The 25,323-nt window shown below is 35.2% G+C and overlaps 1 protein-coding gene across 1 annotated transcript in view; it reads right to left on the bottom strand.

Annotated features, from left to right (window-relative positions):
- Positions 1-6,187: 6,187 nt before the first annotated feature.
- LOC135687749 (alpha-1-macroglobulin) overlaps positions 6,188-25,323 on the bottom strand; it is a 32,653-nt gene continuing 13,517 nt past the window's right edge. The window contains exons 16-37 of the mRNA XM_065204388.2: positions 24,639-24,842; positions 24,037-24,186; positions 23,537-23,674; positions 22,966-23,038; positions 22,046-22,283; positions 21,558-21,789; positions 21,032-21,268; positions 19,597-19,651; positions 18,942-19,031; positions 18,390-18,566; positions 16,916-16,997; positions 16,416-16,572; positions 15,531-15,605; positions 14,614-14,773; positions 11,821-12,008; positions 11,111-11,260; positions 10,453-10,515; positions 9,298-9,410; positions 8,405-8,492; positions 7,765-7,842; positions 7,051-7,150; positions 6,188-6,435 (exon numbers count right to left, since the gene is read on the bottom strand). Of these exons, the coding sequence (XP_065060460.2) occupies positions 6,383-6,435; positions 7,051-7,150; positions 7,765-7,842; positions 8,405-8,492; positions 9,298-9,410; positions 10,453-10,515; positions 11,111-11,260; positions 11,821-12,008; positions 14,614-14,773; positions 15,531-15,605; positions 16,416-16,572; positions 16,916-16,997; positions 18,390-18,566; positions 18,942-19,031; positions 19,597-19,651; positions 21,032-21,268; positions 21,558-21,789; positions 22,046-22,283; positions 22,966-23,038; positions 23,537-23,674; positions 24,037-24,186; positions 24,639-24,842 (2,901 nt within the window). The 3' untranslated portion in view covers positions 6,188-6,382. The remainder of the gene's footprint in view (positions 6,436-7,050; positions 7,151-7,764; positions 7,843-8,404; positions 8,493-9,297; positions 9,411-10,452; positions 10,516-11,110; positions 11,261-11,820; positions 12,009-14,613; positions 14,774-15,530; positions 15,606-16,415; positions 16,573-16,915; positions 16,998-18,389; positions 18,567-18,941; positions 19,032-19,596; positions 19,652-21,031; positions 21,269-21,557; positions 21,790-22,045; positions 22,284-22,965; positions 23,039-23,536; positions 23,675-24,036; positions 24,187-24,638; positions 24,843-25,323) is intronic.

Raw genomic sequence — 25,323 nt, 5'->3', positions numbered from 1 at the left:
TGCAAAACATAGAAAAAGTTATAAACTAACAAGCAGTAAGAAAAATAGAATTATTGAGGGCATAGCTGCTTGAAGAAAATTGGAACATGGCACAATTGTTAAAAAAAAGAACAAAATGATTTGCCCATAATTTTTGACAATAACACTAGTAGCTAGAATCCTACTGACATGGCTACACTAATGCTACTAATCATTGATTACCAGAAAATTGGCTGTGAATTGCATCATAAATTGTTGGCATTGGTTGGGTACCACCACATGCTTAATGACCCAGTTCGAGCCTGCATGCTCTGGTTCTCCGGAATTTTCTTGGTGAACTAGAAAACCTTGTGACGCTAAGCATTTTATCTACATGCTTCTATACTGTTAAGATTGTTAAGTATTACTGTTAAGTTAGAGTATTGTCAGAAAATTGGACCTGATCCAATAGAAATAAAAAATGGCAACAAAAATTTCTGTGATAGTGGTTTATGACATGAAAACTATCTAATAGAGTTTATTCAAAAGCAAAAACTCTAACCAGCTAAACTGCCCATTTGCTAAATGTATCCAGTTGTATGGATTAAGGAAAAAACCTTATTGGGTTGAGTTTCAAAGCACTATTCAAATGATGTAATTCCTATCCCAATCTGCAAAGTTATACACAAGCTTGACATTATTTACCAGCTTATCGTGGCAATACTAGCTTGATGTAAGTTCAATTGTTCTTTCACATAGATATCATAATGTGAACATTTTTTATTACGTATCACTGTGACAATGACCCTCTGGCAAAAAGTACTACCAGAAAATCTTGATGGATGATGTTCTTGGCTTCCTGGTATATTATTCAATAATCAGCAACCCCCATATTTAAGCAAATAACATTAATGAAGTTTGGCTAAATCCCAAATGAAAAACACTTCCTCTCAGAAGCTCCTTTGGATCTGATCCTTTGAACAATACATACTCCAAGTCCTTCAAAAAATCAATTTGAACAGTCGGGTTTTCAGAATAAATTTTTCATTGTAAATACAGTAAAAAAACCAGCAAGATTTGACATAATTATCTTTTCATAGAACGAAGAAGCTAAGCAAAGGTACAATTATTTTTTCTTTTTCACCTTTTTTCACATTTTAAAATGAATTATACAATATGAGCTATCCGCAGGCTTTTAAGACAACTCTAAATTTTCTTTCCTTTTCTCCATTGTAAAATTTAACAATTTCTTTGGACTCTCCCATTTTCTTGTTCTTGTTTTCTGTTTTCCACTTTACTCATTTCCTGCTCCTTATCTGGTTTGCTGCTATATGCATACTTAGTGTATATGTATCTATAGTCGTTTCCATCTGCTTTCATTATGCAAGCATCCATCATTCAGTTTGCATCTTACCAGCTTTTTTATTCACTTTTATTGCTAAAGATGGGGAGTGTTTCGTTTTGAAACGAACAGTAATGTAACTCAATAACATAACTATAATGGCTTAGTCTAATCTTTTTTTAATCTATCGTGGAATGTTTTGAATAGGTGTGTTGAATAATGGCTATGAAAAATGATTGAGAATATTTTTGCCTATCCTAATTTTTACCGAGGCACACTGCGATTCCAGAAAAATGTTTCAAACGGTATTTCCACCTAAGATCGCCAAAAGACCGCCTAGAAATATAAAATACCTAGTTATTTTATAGGTTGATTTCAAATCTTTATATTTACTGTTTCCAATGATGAATGTTGAGGAGACAAAAATACTTAGTATTTTAGTATAGTATAGTCTATGAAATTAGTTTTATCAATGTTTAACGACAATCATTAATTGACAAAAAAGAAAATATTGTCTTTACCCTTTGCTTTATATTGCATTTCAGAAAGGAAACAAATACATTACAGTACTTAAAATTTACAAAATTCAAAATCAATATGAAACTATGACAGTATTTTAAAATATTGAAGATCGAGTTTTTGGAGTTCAGATATAAGTTTACTACTGGTGAAGAATTCGTTCGATACAAAATGGGACAACTCCTTGAATTGCAACTGTGTCCTTCGTCAAAGGAAGCGATTTCCTTTTCTTGAAAAAACTGACCTCAACATTAAGCATTCAGCCACAATTCTGGCTGGACAAGAAGCAGGCTTTTGAAAAATAGCGCGGGACCTTGCTGTTTTTAGGCCTTTATAACTAACTAACACCTTATCAAGAGCCTATGGTTTTCGAAAAAATGCAGTTCTTTTTCTAAACGTGAGCTGCAGAATTTGATTCGAAATTGCAAGTGGTAAGGTATGGCCTTCCGGTAAAGACTCAAGTACAAAATTATTCATCAATCTGAACTCACCAGAAAACAGTGTGAATGATAAAACCCTGCAAGCCAACTCGCTTTCTTTAACCTGGTAACTTGCGCAAAGTTCGCAGACATGTTTTGTTGATTTAAGAATTTAACGTTTCTTCTATTGATATTGAAGTGAATTGCTCTTCCAAATTGAAGTGAATATGCTTAAATTCGGAAGAGGGGGGGGGGGGGGGGTTTACAGACATTTTGTCATCAACATGATACAAGGCAGGCTTGTAAGGGTGATAATTTCATGGCACGTCCTAACACCTTGCAATATAGAGAAATACCAATTAGGCATGGGCGGCGCTAGAGGGGGGCTTGGGGGCTTCAGCCCCCCACTTTTTTGCAAAAAGCTTTTTTAAGTAAATAAAATATCATAAAAGAAATTGAAGAAAAGAAAAGTGCGATAAATCCTGTTATTGCTTAATTTCCAATGAATAACATGTCTATGGGGCCTTATGAATTCCATTTTAAGACTAGAAATAATCAAACGCACCAAAAGCATGCCTTAAAAGTAGCAAAATGTTTTAAATTATTGCAAGAAAATCACTGCAAGAAATATTCTAAAATGTATTTTAAGCTAATCTCAAGGGTGTGGTTGCAAAAACTTTGTCTCCACTAATTATCAAGTCTATTTTTTTCAGCTTTTTGCATCAATTAATATAAAAATGATTACGATACTTCAAATTTAATATAGGTAGGTTTTTAACAGGCTGCTTCAGGGACGCCGGAGAGAGGATGCGGGGGGTTAACCGCCCCTGTTGCCTTTTTATAGGAGTGCAAAGGGGGCTAAAGTGCCCTTTTAATAGAAGTGCTCTTGACACCGATCTTTTGTTTGTAGGAAATCAAAGAGATTCATATGAAATCCTGACTGTAGTGTCTTATTTATATAGACATTCCTCACAACATGTAAATAAATTTCTTATACTAGAAGTTGGCGAATTTGAAAATACCAACAGAAGATCGAAATAAAATGACAGTTAAGAAAGAATTGTTGATAGCTTGGTATTATCTTTCAAATGCCCTTTTACTCAAGCCTGCCCCCTTGCCCCTTGGTCGTTCCGGCGTCCCTGGGCTGCTTTCTCCTAGATAAGTTAATCTACTGAGAGAGCCCTTCCTTTAAGAGGTTTCTTCTCAAGATGAATTTCTGATGTTTTGCGTAATCTTAGTGCGATTTTGTCATCTTCTATAGCTTTATATATTGCAATATTTGTAAACTTTGTTTGTTGAAATGATTTTGGGTAGTTTAAATGACTTTTATATGTACACTCTTTTTAATAAGAACAGTTTTTTAAGAACGTGAGCCTCAAGATTGGTCAAAAGTTAAGAGCGAATAAAAAACAAGCTGTGACTGAGTTACTGTAAAATACAATTTTGAACAACGTTTTATCTCAAAAACGAGGATTTTTAGTCATGCGTGGGTGCTTTTGCTGTGAATATTTAAATTAGTCGGCAAATGAAGGATGTCTGACTCACTTTGTCGTCAAATGAGGCCTGGACACCTCCCTAGAGCGAAAACCCTAACAGTCGCACTGTTTAAACTAATAATTCAAGAACAAATGAAAACAATCTAGCCTCGGATTTTCGAAAAAAGTAAGTCAGCCTAAACCTAAATTTACTGGTTCTTATAGAAAAGAATGTGGTTGAATTTTTAGAATTGAATTGAACTGAGCTTGTTTAGTCTAGCCTTATCCACACCCTCAAAACCCACATTTCTCAATTAACCCCTCTGTCGAAACGTAACACTTTGGCTGCTCAACATTTTACAGCGAAAATTAACAGTGTCATCCAGGTGGGCATATACTCAATTATATAAATTAATGTCTTTAGTGTACATAATTAATCTATAATCTTTAATTATCTTTAATTTAAATTTGGCGCAACATATGGGGTGATCAAGCAGAATGCTTCACTTTTCATTAAACGTCATCAAAGATTTCAACTGCCCATATTGCCAGTTGTTTTGGAAGGATTGCTATCTTGTTAGTTAAAACTCATGATAACTAAACTCGTACAGTTGCCTTTACTGATTTGCGATCAGACCTCAGTTTCTTGCATCTATGATACAACCCTTACCCATAGCTAATTTCGAGGGCTCACCCATAACTCAGCTAACAAGGACCAAAGATAATTTGACATCGCATGTCGTTTAACCATTAAAAAGGGGTGTTTGGAGACAGGATGTTTCTTTCTCTAGATAAAGAGTTCTCAAGTGCTCTTATTTCTGTATCAGTTTCGCATCAGAGGCTTGTACCAACGTATTATCATTCTGGTATTTCTGCTCAGCGAATAACTTTTGGGGAAATATATCGTATAATATACCTGAGATGAAAAACGTATCGTGAATAAATGACTACCATTAAAATTTTGTACCACCACAGACCTGACAAAAAAATGTGCGAGGGAATCACGTGTACAAAATGCACATGAACGTGGAAGGGGCATTGAATCAGGTGTTTTCGCTTGAAAGCAAAAAAAAGTTCAAACTGGCTTAAAAATTTAAACCAAAACACATAGAGCTTACAAGGGCCAAAATTGCCAAGAAAATAAGATCTATGACTCACTTCACACAACTAGATTAAATTAAATTCAAATTCTCTCTGCTGGCGTAATCTCTTTCTAAGAGGTGGCAAAAACACTAAAAAATTCAAGTTTCTTTATTGCTCTTTCTGCGTGAGCTCAGAATTTGTGATGTTGAAAATTAAAAATATATGCTTTTTGCCGTTGGTTAGCTGCATTGAGACATTTTTCAATACAATTGTATACTGTATTAAATTTGAATGTTTATACACAGAAATGGATCGAATGATTTTTCTTAAACTGAAAAATAACTAGTCTTGGAGCTCAGTGATTTTGAATAATGTTTCCTCAATTATAGATTTGCTTGATTCTTGTAAACTTTTATGTACTTTCTTTTAATTGAGGCATCTACACACGACAAAGCTTGTATTAAGTAAAATACTTTTACAAACCAGATCTAAAAAATTGACACAGTGAGTCTTATTCATCGCGGTTCGTAGACTGTTTCTAAGGAGAGATATGCCAATAACGTTCAGATCGAGTGTAGTGCTTTTGATTTTAAAAACTATTTTCTTAAGAAATGAAAAAAGTAGGCGAGCTATCATCATTCCAACATATTAAAATCGAAAATGCAAATGTTCGCTTATTGTATCATCAGCATCATTTCAGCAAATATAGCACTCAAATCTCACTCACCAAAATATTCTGTAAATTTTCAAACGCAATAGAGCAATGCAGCATCATCGACGAAACTTCCCAACTGACAACAGAAAGGAGAGAATCCACTAATTTTTCTTGTTGCTAGCAGGTAGGAAAACATCTGCCTGTCTTTGTTTGCACCTTTCATTGTGGCAGAGACAATCATTCTATTGTGAGTGGTTTCAATTATCTTAAATATTGTCGAATCTTTCTCCATAGTTATGGAATCTTTACATACATGAACATGGCTGATGGTTTTATAAGGCTGTATAATGTTCCAAGAAGATAAATCAATTTCGAAAATATGTTGGCAGACTGCCACTTGTCGATGGGTCTTTGATTGGAGTTCTTAGCTCCAGGCTAGTCGTCAACCTGAATGATGAAAAATCCTGATGTTCGTGACACCACGAGTTTAATCAATATGCAAAATCCGAATTCAGCTCTGTTTTCTAGATACTACTGTACTAAAAACTTGTAAAAAATACTGGAAACTCTGTACTGAAAACTTTTGCATATCATTTAGAATTGATTACTGAGATACTAGCACTACGAAGTGACCAATAAATACGTCTTTGGAGACTGAGTTGGGACCAGACTTCCAGCATTCGAATATGCCCAAGAATAAAGAAAGAAGAAGTTCTTAGGGTAAAAAAGAAAGAAGTAAAGTTTTGAATATGCCCATTCTGAATTTGATATTCAACGTTAAAACGGTTAATTTACAAAGCAAATACTAAAGTTTATAAAAACAAAGTTTATATAAAAAATCTAAAGCAGATAAAAAATTGCTTCCACTTTCTGCAAAACTGAAACAAAATCAGTAAACTAAGAATAGTTCCGCTTCCTCCTTGGCGCTTCGTTAGTTCCATTCTTTGCAAGCATCGATCGAATAACTTGACCAAGCATTTTCTCCTACAAAGGAACATCCCAACCACTTTAAATTGCAAGTTCTACTCTGCATTGTAACTATTTATCAAAGCAAGATTCTGGTTTTTCATGGCTGCATGGTATTTCTAAATTGACAATTTCATATCAGCTTCAAATTTGCTGTGAACTATACAAAGTAAACTAAAATGTAACAATTCTTCATAGATAATCGATCAAAGATGAGAAGTCCAATAAACAAATCACAGAAGCAAGTGATGTAACACATTTAACCCGTGCGTGCCACTGCAGATCCCTTAACTAGTTTCAGTCAGTCAGTCAGTCACTGGTGCCTTGTCCTTCCAGGAGATTGGCTACCATGGATCTCCATCGTTGGTGGCTTTGAGCCATCTTCTTTAGGTCTTCGTATCTTCTGGTGTGGTATTCCATTCTTGATGCTGTCTAGCCTTGACAGTATCCCAAAAACAACCTAACTTAACTGATTAATCATCCCATAAACCCACCTAAAGCCACAGCTCACTCCCCTCTCCATCTGAATTGATATTTCAGACTAAACAGCGCAGAAGAAGCTAAAGTTACAGATAAACATATACTAAATATTTTTTAAATTATGAAAGTTTTTGCCTAAGTTACAAGTCTTACCTGTGCTATAATAGTCGTAAATCACGACATGAGCTTTTTTCCTTTCTGTTACATCAACAGTTTGCTCAACGAGCACAGGGAGGCATGTTTTTGACTCGATCTGGTGAAAGGAAGGGATTTATTTGACAATCTAGACTCGAAAAGATATAAAGGTTAAACAACACTCCAAAGCTATTAAACAAAATGAAAGATATTGTTCCTATAAATTGCTATGCACACTTATTTACAAGAACCAGACAATTACTGTGGCGGGTCGATTTTCTCATTTTTTTGGATAATTTGAAGCTCGGGGGTTCTTAATAATTTTTTACTCCAAAATTGATTTTTCTACAAACTATCGATTGTTAAAGTTTTAGTAGCAGCAAGATATCTTTTCTGAGAAAATCTGGTTCACTATCATTAACATGCAAGCTCTGGTTTTTTTCTTAACTTTGATTTGAGGTTTGATGTTTTTACGTTCTTCTTGCTTTTTTTATGCAAATCGAGCCCCAGTTTCCTTATTAAGGGCATTTTCGAAATAGGTTTGGTTGTTTCTGACTCAAATGCAATGAATCAAAAAATGCAAAAAAGAAAGATACATAAAAGACTAGATAAAAACACTTTCGATGAAACAACCAAGCCAAATAATGCTTATTGTGTTAAATAATCAAGAGAAACTCTTTTAACGAAATATTGAAAAACCAGAAGATAAATTGTGCCCCAGTTATCGATCACCTTTTCAAAATACAGCGAGAGCTTGCCATCCTCTACTTCGTAGTCTTTCAGCAGATTGTTTGACGTCGATTGAAGTATCTAAATTGGGAAAGTAAATATGCTATTTGATCAAGAAGACTGATAAGAACAATGATGACTGATTGTCTATGCAAGCAATATTTTCTTTGCACTAGTTTTACAGTACAATGCCTGCTAAACGTACTTGGAACATCCAGCAATTTGCATTGCATTTTATATCTTTCAATCCTTTTCCCAAAAATATTTTACTATTCTCGCCCTCTTCCCCCTAGAACAATGTTGATAATTTAGAGAGGTATCATAAAAGAAGCGAAAAAGAAAGTGCTTCGTAAAATCCTAACCCGTTTTATAGTAAACCAACATTGTTCCGTGGGGGAGAAGGGGATAATTGATTTTGACCTTGGAAACTGACGTCAGTGTTCCAAGACTTTTGGCAGGCATTGTAGATAAATAAATAGTCTATGTGGAATTCATCCTAACTTAACTATGAATCTAGTTGTTGAAGTAACGATTCAATAACGAAAATGCACAAAGCTGTCGCATAAGTTTTATTTGAGTCTTATTTCGCTTTTGAATTTTCCATCATTAAACGCAGCGAGGTTTAAAATCCCTGAGTATCCACCTGATCCAAATGCTCATTGACTGGCTCAAATCCTGACACCATTTTAACTTCAATTAATGCCATGTTACTTCCTCCTTTACCATAGTAACTAAAAGCAGAGATAACAATCAAGAGCCTTGGCATGAAGGGTGATACATATAACATAAGGAAATTATATGATTTGGCTAATCGGTTAGCAATACACTGGTGTAAAACCTCAGTTTATAGCCGAATAACTACGGATCTTTCAAGAAATCTTCCAACTGAAGAAATGAAATATCTGACTACTAATAAAAAATCGATCGTTAAAGGCACATAGATTTTACAAAGTTAAATAAATGGTTGTATCTCAAGATATCACTAAAGGAGCGAAAGATCACTCTACTTATAATCCAATTTAGTAGCCTAGTTTTTCACATTTGATTTATTCTCATTGTATTGTAAGCTTCTTTTCGTTTCACGTGTTATATTTTAATCACAAATCTTCCAAAATTGGTATCTTGATCTTTGTTAATATCCTCCTGATTTCTGGCGACATCCATTAACTTTTTTGGTGTTGCAGTTGTGGAAAGAGCAACGAGTTTGGGGATATGCCTACATCAGATCTAGCCAGTTAGCTTTGTGTATACAAAAACAAGTTTTGCATCAAGGTTTTCTGTCAAACTTTCGCTATAGGAAAGCTAATCATGCACGTTAACTAAACCTATGCCTACATTTGCCAACAAGCAACATGTCATAACCTAATGAGTGCTAGATATAAATCTCTCTTAAAATTATTCTGCATGATCTCAGGTTATACAACATCTTTGTTCAATATTTTCTGAGAAATCATCAAAACAGTTATAAAATTTTCAACTAAGACGTAGAGCAGAGAGCATTCTTCTTTAAAACGAGTTTATTTCAAAACAGCAAACCTGGCACAGATCTTGATCCTGTGTCTGCAATTAGGCCCCACTTGTTCCGATAATAAGGAAAGAAAAAACTTTGGCTCTTCGCTTACATCTGGAATGTTGTATTTAACATTGGCCTAATTGGGAGGAAGATGCTATAACTCAGCTAAAATCGTTACAATAGCAATTCAATTCCAAGATATATTCGAAAGATTTCGTCGACCTAAGCATTCGATAAAATACTTGCAAGCAATTTTGTTTGAATGTCTTTTACAAAGGAAATAAACTGTATTGGAATGGACCTAAGCAATCAAAAAACCTACGAATGATCGCTGTTTTTTCAATAAATCAAGCATTGAGCAATTTTTATGAGATGTTCAACATAAATAACAACCATTTTTTTAACAATAAAAACAAAAGTAAAAAACAAAAGTAAAAGGCATTTTGTTCTAAAAGTATTCTCTTTATTGTTTATAAATCAATGCAGTAGTACAGTTGTGTTTCTTTTGTTAAAAGACATTTAAATAAAGTTGCTTACAAGTAGTTAATCAAATACTTGGGTGGGCGTAATCTTGCAAATAAAAAGCAGAAAAAACAAGCGACAATATAAATCAGAGCTGAGCTTTTGCACCTGTTTTACAAGTTATTATTAAAAGAATATGGTCTTCTAGCTCTTCATTAATTACTGTTTTGTAGAGAGGAACGAAACAAAATAAAGCGAAAGAGAGAAAGATAAGTTGCATAACGTAAGCATCTAGATCTCCTTTTTTTAGCTACTTGTAACTAGCTGTAAACCTTTTATATGAAGACGACTGTTACACGGTTTTAGAGTCTCGTTTAAGCGCAGTGCTGTCGCTAGGGAACGAAAACTTCGATTAAACGGACTAGTAGTGGTTGCCGCAAGCGTGAAACGATTTCGCCATTTTAGCTACATGTTCTTGCTTGTGTTCGTAAATAAATTGACAAATTTAAGAGTTTCACAAATTGACAAATGGCGAACAGTTCCATGGATTTAGCTGTTAATGGTTGTAGTGATGTCAGCGACGAGCATGCTCTGGGATCATTAAAGCTTTAAGATATTCAAACATGGAGCTTGCATGCATCTGAAAGAACGTCTGAACCGGAATAGATCAGGAAGATTCCAAATACGTAAGAGAAACGATAGCACAATAGATTCACCTGGAGAAGAGCACAACCAGTTCCTTCAGCAATAACTGCAACTTTGGTTGGGACTTCTGGAATCTGCATTGAAACATTTGCAAAGATACATAAAAACATTTAGATTGAACTGTAACACTAATAGCTACGAGCCATATTTGTAAATTTACATACGTGCATAGAACATGATCGACATATGTTTCTGATGCATAAATGACTCCAAATGAAAGGCTGATGGTTTACCTACATGTCTCACACTTTGTACAAGTTATCTAATAAAACCACGACTTTTTTAAAAGAGGGGATGTTAGACAACATCCAGGGGTGTCGATCTTGCTTATGAATGAAATCAGCTTATTACTTGTCCATTTGCTATCAAAATTCATCGATTTTCTGAAGTTAAGAAGCTTTGAGTGCCTGATGGCCAGCTTTCCTTGTTTAGCTGTCTCATTGATAATTGGAAATTTAAAAGGTTGCAATAGTTCACTTTTTCCCTCGACTTTAGTTGAATGAAAGCCCTCTGTTTATCGCAGGAATAATTTAAACCCGAATCAAAATTATATTTCACTGTCGAATTCTGTCAAAAAGATCCCACTACTTGCTGGTGTTTGCAACCAATAATGAGTTTGAGAATGACAACAGAAACGAAAGCGAACGAAAGTTTCTAGAAAAGATTTACCTCAACCTGTTGCAGCACTAATTTATTGTCATCGGTGATTCTAAACTCGTGATCCAGCTGCGAAGCGTGAAACTTGAAAAGGAGGTTTATGCCTCCTTTATAGATATGGCCCCCATAAAAGGCAAGCGCCTGCAGTGCGACGCAAGTATCCTGAAAAGAGGAAAGCATTCATGAACACTGGTATGCAGCCATGCATGGGTTCATTCTTAGGTAAAAAGAATAATTCTCAAAAGCAACTTATATTCACTAAATGTGATAATAGTCTTAAAAACCTTCACAAAGAAGAAGAGACTATTGCCATTCGAAATAAAAGGAGGGATACTGGCTGGACATTGAAGGGGCTGCTACATCATCCAAATTTCAAAGGAATTTGAAAAGATGAAGTGAATTTTGCATAAGCGGTATTGTCGCCCCTATCGAGTCATGACTACGGTCCAATGACGATAATTTGCAAACAAATTTTTGTGTTATAGAGTTTAGAGATGGCTTTGTAAAAAGAATACATTTAGATACATGTTTCAAAAACTTTTTGTTTGGCATTATTCGGTTTATATGTTTTTTTAGCGTAGAGCTTTCGATCTATGTTCTGACATTTCATACTCTAAAGAGTGTCAGACAAAAAGCTTTAGAAACATGTTTTAAAATGTTTGCTTTTTCCAAAGCAATTTTTGAACAATGACAATAGCAATAAGAATGTGAGAATGGCCTACTTGAGTCGAAGCAAAGCCGCCTAACGAATTTCTTTGCTTTGCAAGCCATCTGACTATCTGTGCAGCGCTAGCGACATCAGGTTGAGGGACAGTCATGTACGCCAGTAACGCATAAGCTGTCGTTTCGATATCAATCGGTGCCGGGTGGCGAAGGCCTGGCTGTTCAGATTCCCAGTGCGTCATTCCACCTGCAGAGATAAAAATTAGTCTTGTAAATTGCTTTAGTATCACAGGCTAATAGTATTTGAAACATTATTGCTTGCGTATATCACTGTACAAAAGTGTAGGACAACGGTATCCCATTTCCGAAATAACAGTAAGAAACTGCAAGGAACCTTTCTATTAATCTTTGATGATTAGCAACTTCACCTGATTTTTTAATATCTAGAATCAAACCAAGCTCAGCCAATTTCTTGCTTTAAACGACCATCAGATCGGGGCACATCAATGCATAAAATTTAGACCAAAAGACTTCAGTGAACCAAGTTTGAAATCACAGTAAACGAAAAAACGCCGTAAATTTCAAGGCAAAGCAGTAGGGAATAACATTGGGAACAAAGCATGGTGGAAATTATGTTAAACCATGTGACTTTACGTTTCAATAAAATTCTGGACATACACAGGATCTTTTTACAGTTCTTTGAAAAGATTGATGATTTTGCTTGAAAATTTGACCATATTTGGAGGTTATAATGGCGAAAAGAAAATATTTTTTGTTTAACATGAGCCTTAGTAACCTCTGGGTATATCTGCTTTCCTCTCTACATAAGTAAGTTTTCAAATGAAAACCCAACCCTTTCTTTGCATTGTTCCCCCTCGTCTACATCACAATTATAAATCTGTGACTGAAAATACAAAAATTTGTAAATGGATTGAATAACAAAATTTCCTCTAAAAGTAAAAGAAGAAAAATTCAAGCCCAGCGGGAAATCTTTTCAGAACACGATGATTTGAAAACTCGCCGTTTCGGTATGAATTCATTTCGATTTTGGTGTGAAAACAGCATTTTAAGACATGTCCTTGCAAATGCGGCCTAAAACATTGTAAAACGCTAAATAGTTTTCCTTGAAGATTCTACATGTCATGTTCCTGCCCTACAACAACCCATTCCTTAGAGCCATTAGCGTATGTAAAATGACAAATTCTTTCAAAAATTCAAATCAAGTCTAGGCTTGAAATTTTCTTCGTCTAGTTCGAGCGGCAATCCGTTATCCTCGACGGCTGCAAAGCTTAGGTGAACCTTATCTGACTGAAACAAAATTTTTCATACTTCTAACAAGATGAAAGATGGATATCCATTAGCGAGCCTGAGAAATTTCTACAATTTCCTTCCATTGTAATTTGGAACTCTGCTGAGCAGATGTTTAGATCAGTAGTTACTTAGCATGACTTTCATTCCACCAAACACGAATATTTGCAACAATCTGATTAAGAGAATGTTTGTGATAACTATGTTCTTTCTTTGCATAGTGAGCGATGTCCTTTGCTCAATCGTCTTAAAAAATTTGGATTTTGAATATTCACATCGTACTATTCTGAGCAGCTTGTGGTCTAAGGACATGTGCTTTCTCTTCAAATGGAAGAAGTACTTGTGTAGAAGAAAAACTTTTAACAGCATTGATAAAGAACTCTATAATATCTAGCAATCATAGCCATATAGTTTTGTTGCTAGCAAGTTATAATCTTTGTGCTGAATTTGCAAGCTGCATTTCACTGTTAACTATACCTTGTAGAGGAATGTGTACATAACGTCTTTTTAATTATACTTTTGTTGCAATACTTTGACAAAGGTCATAGTCTGTTAACTACCCTTTGAAAACTATAACTTTTTTATTTGAAAATGAGAAATACGATGGTTTTAAGGTAAATGCAAAGGGTGAAAATGCGATTCAGATTTCATGCGACGAGTAGATGGTGCGATATATTTGGGAAATATGACTTAATTTTGCTGAGCCTCAATATTCTCTGAAAGTTTGTGATTCTGGGTCTAAGTTTACTTTTAAAAAGTTCGTAACCGACCCAATACGTAAATTTGGTAAGAATTAGAAAGTAAGATAAGAGAAAGAAAGCTATAGAATGTAAGAATTAGAAAATGAAAAGTATTAGCGCAATACAGCTTCGATAGTGTACCTCGAGTTTTCAGCGTGAAAGTCACGGTTGTCTTCTTTGCGAAAAACTCAGATAGGTAAAAATTCAAACTGTCGATGGTAATCGCGTCTTGCAATTATTTCTAATCAATTGTTGTTTTCATAAATTTTTTGAAGGTTTAAAATTCTAATAAAGTTTATTCTTCAAAAGAAAAAAGTGTGTAAGTTTTGAAGTTTTGAAGAGAAAAGTTTATTCTTCAAAAAAGGTCAGTGCGCTTCTACGGAGCTAATTGCTGGAATGACATTCCTGTTGATATAAAAAATCACCTTCTGCTAATATTTTTCGGCAAAAACTCAAAGCCTTCCTCTTTCGAAACCACCACAAAAGTTGAAAATAGAAATTCTAATTCAGATGCTTTCCTTGAAGAAATCAAATTTATGTGAGAAATTTTAAAACAGGGGGTGCTCTCTCCTCGATTATTTTAACTACTGAGAGAGCTCCTCCTTTAAGTTATTCCCTCCATACAATTTATCCTTGTATTCATTTCAATTGTTGATGTATTCATTTTGTATGTGTCATATTGTGTTGTAGGGATGTATTAGTTGCTTATTTGTATAGTTAATTTGACTAAATTGTATGTGGAGGAATTTAAAATATGAAATTGAACTGAACTGTAAATTCTGTGAATCAAATGCTTTGGTTTACCTTGATTTACAGCCAGCTTCTTCAACTTGTCAATCACAGCAGCACGCTGCGAGGCCTGTGCAACTGTCATTGTATAAGCAATTAAGCTAACGGAGTAGGAATCTGTCAGCTGGGGAAGACCTTTTTCAATGCAGCTTAATGCATCTACTGCTTCTCGGCTCTACAAAGAAATGGAACACAAAATTAGAATGTACAGCCTGATAAACATTGTGCTGTAGAGCAGACTAAACACGGTATAGCGGACAATACTCGATAGCTCTGGCATAATATTTTAGGCAGCCAATATCATTTCACAAATATGCTAAAATGCATGTTATACAATATAATAGAATAGAACTAGGAATTTGAGTAAAATTGTACTAGAGAAAAAAGCAAATTTACTAACGACGCTTCGGGCATAGCCTATTATAAAGTGAATAACGGGCTATGTTCGAAACGTCGTTAATATATTTGTTATGTTTTCCTAATACAAATTTACTTAACTTCCTAGTTATATAATATCATTTAAAGGCATTGAGTCATGATAAAATGGATTGGGTATACCCAAAGTGCCAAAATCCGCCGAGTCATTGTTTTCGTGACTGCGATGCTATTGGTTGACCTTGAACCGGTCACATGAACTCACCTCGTACTGATTAACATAACAGTTTCCATCAATAGCAAGTTTTCAGCAACGGATGCAAGTATCACATGAAACAGCAGCGTTCACGCCGAAACCAAATAACTCCCTATAGTGGAGGCCTATTTACCATGACTCAATTCCTTTAACCCCTGTAAAATTCAAAAGCCTAATATTTTTTTTATTTGAAGGATACCATTGCATGATTAGTTGCTTAACAACTGTTCTTGATTCGTCCTCCTTCACAGTCACACCCAGAAAAGCTTGCGAAGCAACCAAGTGACAAACAAGGTCATACCTGTATATTGAGACCGGCTTCAATCAAAGCTGACAAAACGAATGCCGTCATGCTTATTCCACTGGTCACGCCTCCCTAAGAAAGCAATTAACAGTGTGTTAAAAATAACATTTAGTTTCATTGTAATCTGTAAGTACTGACAGTACAGGTGTAGACAGCCAGTGCTTTGAATACAAAGAGTCAGATAAAAGGAAATTAGACAATTGTACATAGCTACTTTCTCCAAAGACATATTTGTCTATTGAAATGTTATGAATATTTGATCACGTTATTTAGCATTTTTTCCAAACCCATGATGAGTTTCTTCTTGACACGATATTGGCTTTGAAAATAGCAAACATTTTGAGCCATACTTAAGCTTTTCGTCCGACACTCTTTCAGAGTATAAAACGTCAGAACATAGATCGTAAACTCTACGCTAGAAAATATATATACCTAGTTGTGGATAAAAATAGGCCAATCAGAAAACGTTAGCACATGACTATTGTGGTTGCCCAATCAGTGTCGCTTGCCTATTGAAAATGTCACCAATGGAGTCGTAAGATGAAAACGATCTCCTTCTGTCTACACAAAAGCGGGTCTTTTTCATCTGAAACTTCTATACTCAGACGATATACTCTGAAGAGTTTTAGCATGTTTTAAAATGTTTGTTTTTTTCAAATCAATATTACTCTGTTTATTATAATAATATAATATAATTTTTACAAATAATACAATATTACAATATTAGTTAATAATATCACACTTCTACATTACCTTGCTTTAGATTTGTTGCTAGTGACCTGACTGTCATTAATTTGCTGAAATGACTTTATTAGAAACAGCTTGGCCTAAGATTGGAAATCTTACCATAAAAACTTTGTGAATATTGAAATGCACATATACCTTCATAGATTTGTGTATAACCATACCAACTTCTTTGAAACAACCATCTGTTTTTTGCAAGGATAACAACCAGTCCATACTGCTGGTGATTTCCTTCTCGTCTATGAAAATGTATGGTCTTGCTTGTGCATATGACTTTAAGACAAAGGCTGTTAGCCTACGAATAAATAAACCATTAAGCTTGATAAATGTCTCCTGTAAAAAGCTAATTTTATCGCGTTTGACGTAATTTTCTTATCGCGAGCAGAGTAACAGATGTTTAGTATTATATTTTTGAATAATATTATAACCGAGAAGCTCTCATTTCAACACAGACAAAAAAGGAGAAAACATTTCAGAAACAATGAACAATAGTTGGCAATACAAAGTGTGGCTATATGTAGCAACTACAGCAATCAATGGACGAAGAAAAAGCTATCAATGATTTAACTGAGAAAAGCTGCAGCGTTCTCTCTGTAGACTAAAATATTAAATCTATCTTTGAGTAGAGATTTTCTCACCATGTACTGCCCTCACGGTCCCGGCTACCAAAGGCTGAATAAGAACCATCCGATCGCTTGTAGGTCAGTTCACGTTGGTATCCTGGAATAAGGAAATATCATTGGCTTGAAGTGATGCTAGTGCATTTGGCATTCAAAACTATGAAGTTACTTATTTTCAGGAAACCAGAGACACTTTTTACTATAAAGAAAGTGGATTATTTAGAGTAATTTGCACATTATGTAGAGAGATTTAAGACTGTCCACGTTTTGATTGCAAGAATCATACGCAACTAGAAACAATAGCTAGAAAGAATTAAGCTGAAACAAGGCTACACAGTTATTGGTTATATCACACTGAGGGACAAACAACCACTATAGTTTGTTCCCTGGAACTATTGATAACATTAAGAAGCTTAAACAGCTTTCAAAAGAGAAACACCCTGTGCCTAAGCAAGCTATTAAAGCATATATGCAATTATGTCATAAATAAATCAGTTTTTTCATATAATAACCGAATGTACAAAATTCAGAATTAAGAACTCGGAAGAAGCTCTTCTTTAAAAAAAAGGAAATTGGGTTATTTTGGTGGACAAGCCAATGGGTCATAAGCAATCAAACTATTTTTATGTAAGAAACGTATATAGAAGTGGCCTTGTCATGTAAATACTTCTTGATGAAAAAAGTATTGAAACTTTAGCTATGGAGGCCCGTAAACCTGTAAAATTAAATCATTTTTCCAAAACATTGATATGAATTTATTAAAATGGAAACTTTTCACTTTGTATTTCAGTTAAAACTACGATTACAAATCTCACTATCACACAGGTAATTTGTAATTGGCTAGCCTGTTTTTACAGAATAAACTATTAGAATCGTTGTAATGAAAAAAAAAACGTTAAACGGGGAGTAGCTCTGAGTCAGTCCAAGTTTTGTTCCTACGGCTGAATACATAGCATGTGGTACGAATGGAGATGCTGAAAGTTTGGAGATGAGATAGAGTTTCTGCTGATGATCAAAGAGTCAAAGAATCGTATATGTGGACGAAAGAGCTGCAGGAGTTGCCAAAGATACCAACTGAACTGATGGAAAGATTGACAAACGAAACTAATTTGACGTTTCAAGTCAGATATGACGGTGGCATTTTGCTCTGACTTTCTTTTAGCATTGCAGTTCAGATTTGTTTAAAATCCCATGGTTAGCTCTAAGACGTACATACAATTTTTCTTAGTTTTGAAAAGTAAGTCTGGGCGTAGTTGGTCTCCAGTATTTGTTCCCATAAACAAACGTATTGGGAGCTGTAGGAGGTTATCTGTTCGTGGGTCATATTGAACATGATTTAGTTCAAAGAACTAGGACATGGGAGGAGCAGGCGGCATTTTGGTACGTTTATATTACTTTTTGCAAATTTTTGCAGTGGATTGTTAGCTCACCCGACCTTCTCAAGAGATCTGTATAATAATATTTCAAGGATGAATTGTTTTGGAAACGTTACCTGCAACCATAAATGTTTTTGCACGCTCTTCAATTTCTTTACTTGACTGCTTCGTTTTGGTTAAGTACTGCAGTATATAGATATTAGGTGCAAACTTGAGCATGTTTTGCTCGCCACACCCATAAGGCATAGCCAGTAGTTTATCCAGATCTGTCAGCGAAGGCCCCATTAAGTCACCTGCAAAAAGTAGGATGATCTTTTATCAACGTATCTGTCATAAGGTAAAAAAAAATCACAAATTAACTGCAATTTTATAAGAAAAGCAGCAAAGCCATTGTCTTTTTCGTGTAGTGTCTCTCACTCATCTTCCTCAAGCTCTTTAGCATTGATGGCAGGATTTGAAAATCCGAATGCGAGCTTACCTTTTTTCTATGCAACACTTGCCGTTCATACGGAACCAGAACTCTAACTCGTATACTTAAAGTACATTAAAAGCAATAATACTTTTTCATAAAAAAGTTATTGCAAATTTGTTTAAAATTACACAAGACTGTAAATCAAATCATACTCCTGGGTCTGTAGTCTTGAGATAGTTAAAAAAGATATGCATACCATACAAAGAGAGTTTGGCAAAAACAGATCCTGGAACAACTTGTGCGGGAAGAGTCAGCTGGAAATACTCCTTGTATTTGCCGTTGTCACCTACGAAAATACCAAACAAAAACATTGTGGGCAAGGTACAAAGAGATGATAGATTAATAATTACATATATTATGGAGCCAAAATCATATAAGCCAGGTTATAATTATTTAAGTTAAGTTAAGTTAAGTTAAGTTAAGTTGAGTTGAGTTAAGTTAAGTTAAGTTAAGTTAAGTCAAGTCAAGTCAAGTCAAGTTAAGTCAAGTCAAGTCAAGTCAAGTCAAGTCAAGTCAAGTCAAGTCAAGTCAAGTTAAGTTAAGTAAGTTAAGTTAAGTTAAGTTAAGTAAGTTAAGTTAAGTTAAGTTAAGTTAAACATGTGCCTTGATTCAGAGAATGAAAAGTACTAGCGCAATACATGAGCTTCAAGTTCATTAAGTTCTGGAATAATTCTATTCTATATTTGCTACGTTAGATTAAATTTTCTACGTTTTCATAATTAAATTGCCTAAATAAAACTGTTCTTCCTTTCATCTGTCTATAGATAAAATTGATATAAATTTTCATCAAATTTGTACAAGTACGTATTGAGAAGTTTGTTAGTATCTGTAATTGGTTATCCAACGCTTACCTTCTGCAAGGCATATCAATGAATTATGATTATATTCTTTCTTGACTCCTTCCGGCTGCGGAAAAAATATAATAAAAGAGATGCGGCATAAAAACAACAAAGAATAAAAATCGAGGAAAGGCAAACGTGAAGTATCCGTTTTTTATAGAGAGTGCTAGAGGAAAAGCTACTGGTGATTGGCTTGCTCAAGGGGAAGTTTTCAGAAGAGGCAGGTTACAATATTCTGAAGAGGAGCAGATTTGGTTCTAAATGAAATGAGACCTGGTTTGCTGATTGGCAGACAGGATTTGAATACATGATTTTCAAAGGACTGTCTGAAGATATGAATGGTCAAGCTACGATTCCTTTATACATATTATGATTTGTGTATTAATTAAAGAGATGAAGCTATACCGATGCAATGTTTGGAATCAAATTATGTATTCCTCGCCATCATATTTCTATTGCCGAAGCTTATCTTTGGCTTTTGACCATAATAGTAACCATTTGATCGTAGTCAATCGTTTGCCCCTCTTAAAATCGCATCTCATTAATCAGTCTTGTAAATCACAGCTCACGAAAAGCCTTTCTTCAATGCAATTTTTGGTGGGCTTAGAGACTAATAAAGACTGCATTATCTATCATATTCTACTTATAGGTGTATGTAAAGTTACAATGCAATATCGACTACCATGAAGTATTTTTCAGCCAAGTTAACGTAAGGCAACTATTCACTCTGATCCTTCACCTAGCTTCTTTACAATGGTCATGAAATTTTTGTATTCTAGTAGAAAATTAAATATTGCTTAACAAAAGCACCTTCTAATTATTCAGTTCTGGAGTTAGTTTGACAAGGATATCTTTCTTTAAATCAAGCATTTCATTTGTTACGGGAAATTTTTTAAAAAACAATGACTTATAGTTTTCCTCACTTCTCAAAATTTGTTCGTTATACTGCCAGTGCCAAGCTTTCTCGCTATCTCTGTTGAATGCGATTTTCTTACAAACAGTGATGAAAACAAAAAGATTCTGCTCTCTACCTCTCAAATAATTTGGATGACAAAATACAAACAACTGCTTTTTCCATGAACAAAATGGCCTTAAAATCAAACAGTAATTTAAAAGAACGTCTTTCACAGCTGTTAAACAAACTGAAATGGCAATTTAGAGCAGTTGCGGATGTCTAAGAGATATAACAGCGAAAAGTAACTGAAGAATTCAGTTCAGCACGAAGCGAGCATTCTTAAAGTGACGTGGAAGCACTTTTGAGGAGATAGGACTTAAATGATGAAATTCTAAGGAATTTTTCCACGAAAAACCATATTATTGGACATAATTAGTTAAATTGTTATTTATTATTGTCATTAAATATAACACAGATGTATTACATTTTGCAATAATAATGTTACGTTTTTGTGCAGCTTTGATAATTTGCAAAAAAGAATAAAATAAACACCTCGACAAGCAGCATTCTTCTGACAGCATCCGCTGCATTGACAGAATCCGCCATTTTTCTTTCTTTGGAACAAACATTCTGATTTGTGGATATGGCTTTAACAGTAATTGGAATCCTGCCAATCTTTTTTGGAGTTATTTTGAATCGTAATGAGTTCGACTGACTGCCACAAACACACAGTTTTGATGATGAAATATCTGTCACAAAATCGTTTGATGCCTCGATAGACAACCTTATCTAAAAAGGTAAAATGTTTCAAGTCAGGTTATGACGCAAAGAGTAGAAATTTGAACAAGTTATGTCGAAAAGTAAAGAATAAGTATTAATTATAATAGATTTTTCATCTGGGAACAGAAAGAGCTACCATATTCAACATCAATTTCTAAAATAGTTACTAGACAAAAAATTACTAACTTTCCCCCTTAGAAATTTCCCCCTTAGAAAAAAAATTAAAAAAACTATACAGGAATGTATTGGCTTTAAAAAAGGAGGAAATAAAGCAAGATTTTGAAAAATCGAGACCTACCGTCAGGCACTTGTCAAGATAATTGAAAACTGTGACAGGGACTTTGACACTTTCTCCCCGCACCAAAGAATACGGCAACGTTAGCGATACGAAAAACGGTTGAAAAACAAGCAAAGACGCTGTGGTGGACACCCCGACGCCACGTTGTGACGACATCGCGAATGCATTTGCGTACCAAGTTGTCAGAGTGTCTGGCACTTTCACCTCTAATGTCTTCTTTCCAGTAACCGAGCTAAGCAAAAAAACCGCAAGCAAGTTTTTCAGCCGGTCATTCAATGATGCTTATTAAAAAAATGTAGTTACTGACATTAAAGTGCTTAAAGACGCGAGCAATTTCGAAAAGAATCTGGCTTCCTACGAAGGATTGAGGATTGAAGTACAGAAGCACAAGGAAATTTGGAAGAAATGTAAACCGATGAACCACCATTCACAGTAGATCATTTGATGCGTTTCATCATCTTCAGAAAGGATTGTTGCTCTACACTTACTCTACTTTTGTTTCTTCCCATATCCATGTTTCTGGAAAATCAGTCCTCACAATAACATCTTTCTTTTCTTCTTTTACTACTGGTTTAGTCTTTTTTCTCTTTATTTCCTTATCTGGCATCATTTCCTGTACTTCCTGCCCAGACTTTTCAAGAGCAAGATGCCTTCCACGGGAGGCAAATAGCCTGTCTCGTGCTTGTGGTCTTATGAATCTTCGTCGTCTTCGTCGCCCCGGAGAAACTATATAACAGAAAGAAAAATCGTTCATTTAGTATCCCACATGCCTTCTAGATACTGGTAGAAAATACAATTAGTCTCTTTTGGTTTTACTTTTAACAGATCATTTCATTAAAATCACAAAAACTGTTAAGCTACTTATGAACTTGGGAAATTGGATACATTGCAGACAATGCAAATAAGTCTCAGATTATTTCATTTGTAAGAACTTTTTCATCTTTCTGTTGAACTATAGCATAAATGATTTTAACCAGAGTAAAACTATTAATACGGGGCACGTAAATACGTCAGATCCCCCTGAAAGAAGGTAGAAACAAACAAATAAATGTATTATTGATGGGAAAATAATAAAACATTTGGGTGGTGTGAGCATTGACTTATGTCTAGAAATCCCTTCTGGGCTCGATAAAAAGAGTTCAATGCAACAACATTTCAATGTACCTATATGATATCAGATTCACAAATAATATCAAATTCAAAATAATAGCAAACAAGATTTCAGGTAAAAAGTGAGAAAAGATGAGAGCAGAGAGCAAGAATTTGCATGAACAGCAGACATACAGCATGAAGGTGTTAGCCCTCGTATTATAAGATGTGCTGTGAGACCTGTGCAAACTGCGACTGTTTTTTAAGTTTTGTATGTTTAGTAGCAGTAATTGTATAAAACTGAACTTAAGATACTCACAAGCGTAAATCCCATACCTGCGGCATGGTTTCGTGTCAATATTGAGGTTTGATAGGTATATTAAACCAGCATCCTGTTTTGATAAAAGCAAATCATGAGAAGCGTCATTACTGTGAATTCTTTCATAACAGAACCATTCGAAATGCCTTTCCAGTTCTGTTGGGCCCGATGGGGTGTTCTGTTAGGCCCAATGGGGTGTTCTGTTAGGCCCAATGGGGTGTTCTGTTAGGCCCAATGGGGTGTTCTGTTAGGCCCGATGGGGTGTTCTGTTAGGCCCAATATTATCCTGGTCTTTCAATTTCGCCCTAGGGCCTGCAAAACCCCTTGGCGGTCTTGAATGTCAATATGAAATGTCAGATAACATCAAAAAGGTGACAAACTGGGTATTAAACTGAGCCAGATATTAAACTGAGCCAGTAGAAAGGGAGTGTTATGTTAATGATCTCAGCATGTTTTGAATTTTGCTGACACACCACGCCGAGCACTTGGCGCAAAATGCTGAAGTTCCATATTCCAAGCAGATCTTTCTAATTTCAAATCAGGTACTGAATAATAAATTGAGGATAATTACAGAGAACGCCTTCGTTCCGTCGACATATTTTGAGCCGCCGCGAGGGCGGAACCTAAACGAATACCACGGGTGTGTTCCAACACATGTTGATAGGCTCCGAATGTCAGTTACATCAAGCTTTTCAACCACGTTCATAACCTGTTAGATTTTGAATAAAAATGACGATTATGACTATGATGATTATTATTACATGAGCTGTGACCAGCATTATACAACAAAATTAAGCATTTCCTAAGATTTCAACTGTGTATTTTAGTTGGAAAATACTCCTCGCGCACGCCTTGTGCGATATTGTCGCTTCAATATACCTTGTGACGACCGACAGGATAAAAGTCTAAATTATACGGTGTCCAAGGGTAACCTCTTTAAATCTGCTCTTGATTTAATACGTTTATAAATAGAAAATGATAAAAATTACAGCTATTAAAGGAATAGGTTTTCAGATCCAGCTAGAACTGAGATGAGATCGCCCGTGACCATGCACGTGAGCATCAACTTACACTGTTAGGCCTAAGATCATTGCTTTGCCCGAGGAGATGCACACTTTTGTCGACCGCAGATAGCGCAAACCTGGAGCCAGGGGCTGCCTGCAGTGTTATGCTGACATTACTCGCTGGCTTTACTTCACTTTCTGAAAAGCTCAGCATAACCTTCAAAGAAAAATATTAAGAGTTAAACAAGAAATGAAAACAGCTTCTTGCTTTTATAGAATTTTCAGACTAAGAACTTTTTGGTCTTACTTCTGCTTTGTGAAACTTTGCGAAAATTCAGCCAAAGCAGCTTTTATCTCAAATTTAACGATAATCGCTTAAACAATGTTCTCTTCTTGTATAGTACGCAGAGCAAAAATGAATGGAAATTTTTTCTAATGTCAATGCCTTCGGAAATAGCTTTTCTGTCAAACATTGAATGAAACAAGGAATTTTTGTGAATCGTAAACGACCTTTCTAAGCTACCCTTCAGGTCATTGGCACCATAAAAATGCAACATACGTATTCTTGTAATGCGAGTCCCTCTTTTATGAACTATTAGTGGCATTTAGAATACAAAGAAAAGTAAAGGACCAGGACAATACGCCGTGGCCTAACGTGTCAAAACAAACCTCGTTTTCGAATTTGGCTTCAACAGGCAACACGATACTGTCAGACACAAATTCTCCGTCACTCCTCACAAAGAAGACAAGCATGCGACATTTTGGCACCATTGTTTGCGTCACAAACAAAGGTATCTGCGCACTCGCGATTTCCATGTCTGTATTTTGATGCACCACTGAACCACTGTGCTCGATGTTACCACGACACGCGAGCTACAGATGAAATAAATGCTTTATCAAAACCCTTTTGCAAAAAGCAGTTAATGATCAAATATTGTGGTTTACAAAGAAGTCTAGTGGATAAAAAATTGACTGCCAGAGCTAGCTGTGAACTCTTATTTTCCATGGCTATCTCCATGGAAATACTTGTATATTCTCCATTGACGGACATCTTCTAAAATATGCCAACAACGATCACATCCAATAAACGGGCAAATTCTTTGCCACAAATGGCTTTGTCACAAATGTTTTTACTTCCATTCAAGTCTTGTAGCCGTGACTTCCAAAAAAGAACAACTCCCTAGAGCGGACACCGCTTGATGGTAATAGTTGGCTACTCTGTAAACATTTTTTAAATTGAGCACGAGTTTTAAAAGTAAAGTAAAGTAATATTCAGCGCTTCCAGCAACAAAATGATCGCACTAAGTAATTGAAACAAAGAGACATTTCTTTCAACTTAGCATTAATTTCCGAA

The sequence above is a fragment of the Rhopilema esculentum genome, chromosome 20 (assembly GCF_057945365.1).
Source record: "Rhopilema esculentum isolate cy_ngs chromosome 20, ASM5794536v1, whole genome shotgun sequence".
Classification (NCBI taxonomy): Eukaryota; Metazoa; Cnidaria; class Scyphozoa; order Rhizostomeae; family Rhizostomatidae; genus Rhopilema; species Rhopilema esculentum.
Note: the sequence above shows the minus strand (reverse complement) of the source record. Positions and strands in the feature narration are given on the sequence as shown.